Below are 3,435 nucleotides of genomic sequence, written 5' to 3' on the forward strand. Positions count from 1 at the left end.
GAAATATTTAAAATTAAGGTTAGAATTGTCCATTTGACGTCTCAAGGACAGAGTCCCAGGAGCCTATTTTCGGTCTATTCTGTAACTCTAAGAAAAGTACAATACGCTCCCAGATTAACGGATATTAGCACGGATTCTCACGGCAGATTTTTCATCATTCCCATTAAAACTAAGGGCAAATTGCTAACTTCTACACATTTACCGGTAATATCCGAGGACATTAATCCGCTTTCACTAGGATGTCAAGTGTTACAAAAAAAAACAAATAAATTCATATCAGTGTGCAATTTATTATCAAATGTCAGACAATTAATCTATATGCTTATGAAACAGAACTACATGAACAGTCATGTCCTGAAAGGTAGTCGGTTCCTCCCAAAATATAAAATTAATTTACAATCGTGGATTCAGTAGGAATTTCTATTGAAAAAGTATCGTGTATGTATAGCATATTTAGTTACAGTTACGTAAATAATGATGAATGTGGAAAACCGCTTTAGTATGGGGCATACCGCCTAGGGGGTGATGGTCCTCTCATTGGTGGTCTACAAAAAGCAGTGATTACAATACATTTCTTTTAAGAGTGTAAAGTCTTTATATTCCATAAATATATAATTTTAAATATATTTGACAACTTAACCGAAACCACAAATTTAATTTAGTTCTCAGTTTTAACATTGTAAGCGACAAGTACAAAAACATTTTAATTGAGGACTTTCTCGAGAGTAGCCATTCTGAGATTGTCACCATGAATCATCACGTGTTCACTACTGCTTTAATGGAACAGGAAATGTGTTTAAAACTTCTAAATAAATCAATTGTGAATATATTACCTTCGATCGTCAAAAGTATCTCTGCTGAAATCTTCATACATTCGGCTCATTCTCGACCCACCAAGAGAGCTACTTGGAGGGGGCGATCGTCTACTGAACATACTATAATCACTCGGACTGCGAGAGAAGCTGGATTCGCCCATTCTGGAACTCAGTCCACTCGAAGATCCTCTGAGACCAATTGAGGGCATGGGAGGTAGTGGCTCCCGTCTTGGGGGTAATGGCGGAGGCAAGAAATCTCTGCCTCCTCGAAGGCTCATTTCGCTTCTCGACGGCATGCTGGAGTACCTACGCTCGTACAAGTCGCGGGAATCCTCGGGAAAACGACGATCATAGTAGCTGTCATACGCATCCTAGGTAAAGAAAATAATACAAATGAAATTAGAACTAGCATTTACTCATCGGAAAACTTTGAAAGTAGCAAAAGCTAGCTAGTCGGTGAAATCTGTGTCGAAAGGACATTTGCCCGGCATTTAGATTGGCTGAAGTAATTATTTTGTGCTTCCTGAGATTTCGCTTTTAAAAACTATCCGAATTTCTAAAAAAATTAAAAGAGTCCAGTTTATACCAAGGTTCTGAACTCTAGTATATACAAATACTGATTTTACCGACTCCCTGGGTCTTGCCGTTTCCAAGATTCCTAATGGTGGATTGAAATAAGTAACGCATTTATTTTGAGCAAGAACATAAAGAAACGGATTACATATTTTAATTTAAGCAGATAACAGTTTGTCCTCTCCTTCTCTGTATAATCGTTTCATCAAAAGTAATGACTATGTAGCATTCAACTAAGTTACTCTAACGTAACTATGTACAAATTATGCTTTAATTCAATAGTTAAGACGTGAAAGAGATCTACGAGGTATAGCTGCAGTTGTGCTACAGCAGCATGTTTAATAACCCCAGTAGGTGGGTTGTTTCAGTCGAAATAAATGAGTTGCGACTATAAAGTGAGGGACAAACAATTAAAACTAAAATCGCGTATTACCCCAAAGCGTCCCATCATCCGGTCGCGTAGGAATGGTGGCGGTGGTGGAGGAGGGTAAGGATCGCGTCCGAACATGCGTTCGCGAAACCTGTCGGGTCCCATTCCTTTAGGACACTCCTTGGACCAGTGTCCGCCACGGCCGCAACGATAGCATTGCTCAGGATCACCCATTCCCGGACGCTGCCTAACACGACTCGTTGAAATCTGGACTTTCATGGGCTGTCCATCCACAATTTGACCATTTAAATCTTTAATTGCTTCGTTTACGTCTCCCGACGATTCAAGATGTACGAATCCATAATTCCGAACGATGTCGCACTCAACGACCGTTCCGAATTTTTTAAACAACTCCCGTATCTGAGGTGCTTTAGTGTTATCGGTTAGATTACCAACAAAAATCTTTATGGTCGGCGTTTGGGGCGCTTTGCGGCTCTTGGCGGCTTCGCACTTCATGGATTGACCATTAATCATTTGTCCGTTAAGTTGCTGGATCGCCTCGCGCCCTTCCGATTCATTTTCCATGTGGACAAACCCGTAATTCTTGACGACATCGCATTCAACAACTTTGCCGTACTTCTCGAACAGAGGACGAAGCTCCGATACGCTGGTTTTTTCGGCGAGGTTTCCGACAAAGATTTTGAACGTGCCCGCGGTGCTAAAACCCGGCATCTTGTTCGGCCTGAAAGTCGAAACACGTCAAATAAAACAATAAAACAGAAAATAGAAGAGCGTGCTGTAGCCATTCGCGTTGAAAACGCCCGGCCGCTCATTCTGTTCGATAAACACATGTCATGCCGTCGATTTCAACTATTTTAAAAATACAACTACAATTTTCCGACATAAATATCGATACAGTGATGTATGGATAATCCGAACTGAAAATGGGCAAAACCGGCACCACCGCCAAGTTAAAGCCGAACTGCTCTGACGTCATGCGTGGGCCGAGCCGGTAAGAAACCACAGATGTGGCGTCAGAGCAGTCGGCCCTTGACTTGCGGTGGTGCCGGCAAAACCCATTCGATTTCTCAACATTTCCGATTACAGGACGCATAATAAAGTGATATGATACGAACACGTTCGATTTATAGATAAGTTTGAACCTTTCTTAACACTCCTGCCAACAAATGTACTCGAAGTAAGTCTTCTGACAGCTTGACTGTCAGCTGACTGTTTTGACAATATTTTCACAGTAGGTTTTTTTTAAACATTATCCCTTTCCCTGCTATTTGCACTGAAGATTAAGAAACATTGTATACGGTACACGAGACGAAAGTCGAAGGCCCCCCCACTCCGTAAAGTGGGCGCCCGAGAACTTCGACTTTCGTCTCTCGTACAGTATTGTACCTATAGAGTAAGTAAAATAAGAGAGGTGGCAATCATATGGGCGTCCTTGTCACCGCGTTACGCAGGTAGCGCTGCAACTGGCTGACCGGCGACTGCCGGCACTAAAATTTCGATTTTTCGGCCAAAAAGTTCTGAGCATGTGCGAAACGTACAGGACATAGTAAAAATAAAATACGGGTCGGTTAAATCAGTTCTGTCCTTTTTCAACTTGCAGAACAACGCGGCTGGATATTATTCTTGAATTGCTAAGTTGACTTTGCTAAATGAAAT

At 41.5% G+C, this 3,435-nt stretch overlaps 1 protein-coding gene across 1 annotated transcript in view; it reads right to left on the reverse strand.

The window, feature by feature from the left end:
* Positions 1–270: 270 nt before the first annotated feature.
* The window catches only part of LOC109544581 (RNA-binding protein lark), a 6,889-nt gene continuing 3,724 nt past the window's right edge, over positions 271–3,435 (reverse strand). Inside the window, exons 2-4 of the mRNA XM_019914863.2 lie at positions 1,822–2,500; positions 834–1,186; positions 271–545 (exon numbers count right to left, since the gene is read on the reverse strand). Of these exons, the coding sequence (XP_019770422.1) occupies positions 497–545; positions 834–1,186; positions 1,822–2,490 (1,071 nt within the window). The 5' untranslated portion in view covers positions 2,491–2,500 and the 3' untranslated portion in view covers positions 271–496. The remainder of the gene's footprint in view (positions 546–833; positions 1,187–1,821; positions 2,501–3,435) is intronic.

The sequence above is a fragment of the Dendroctonus ponderosae genome, unplaced genomic scaffold, assembly GCF_020466585.1.
Source record: "Dendroctonus ponderosae isolate FM_Combo_2020 unplaced genomic scaffold, Dpon_F_20191213v2 Dpon_F_20191213_2, whole genome shotgun sequence".
NCBI classification, from domain to species: Eukaryota; Metazoa; Arthropoda; class Insecta; order Coleoptera; family Curculionidae; genus Dendroctonus; species Dendroctonus ponderosae.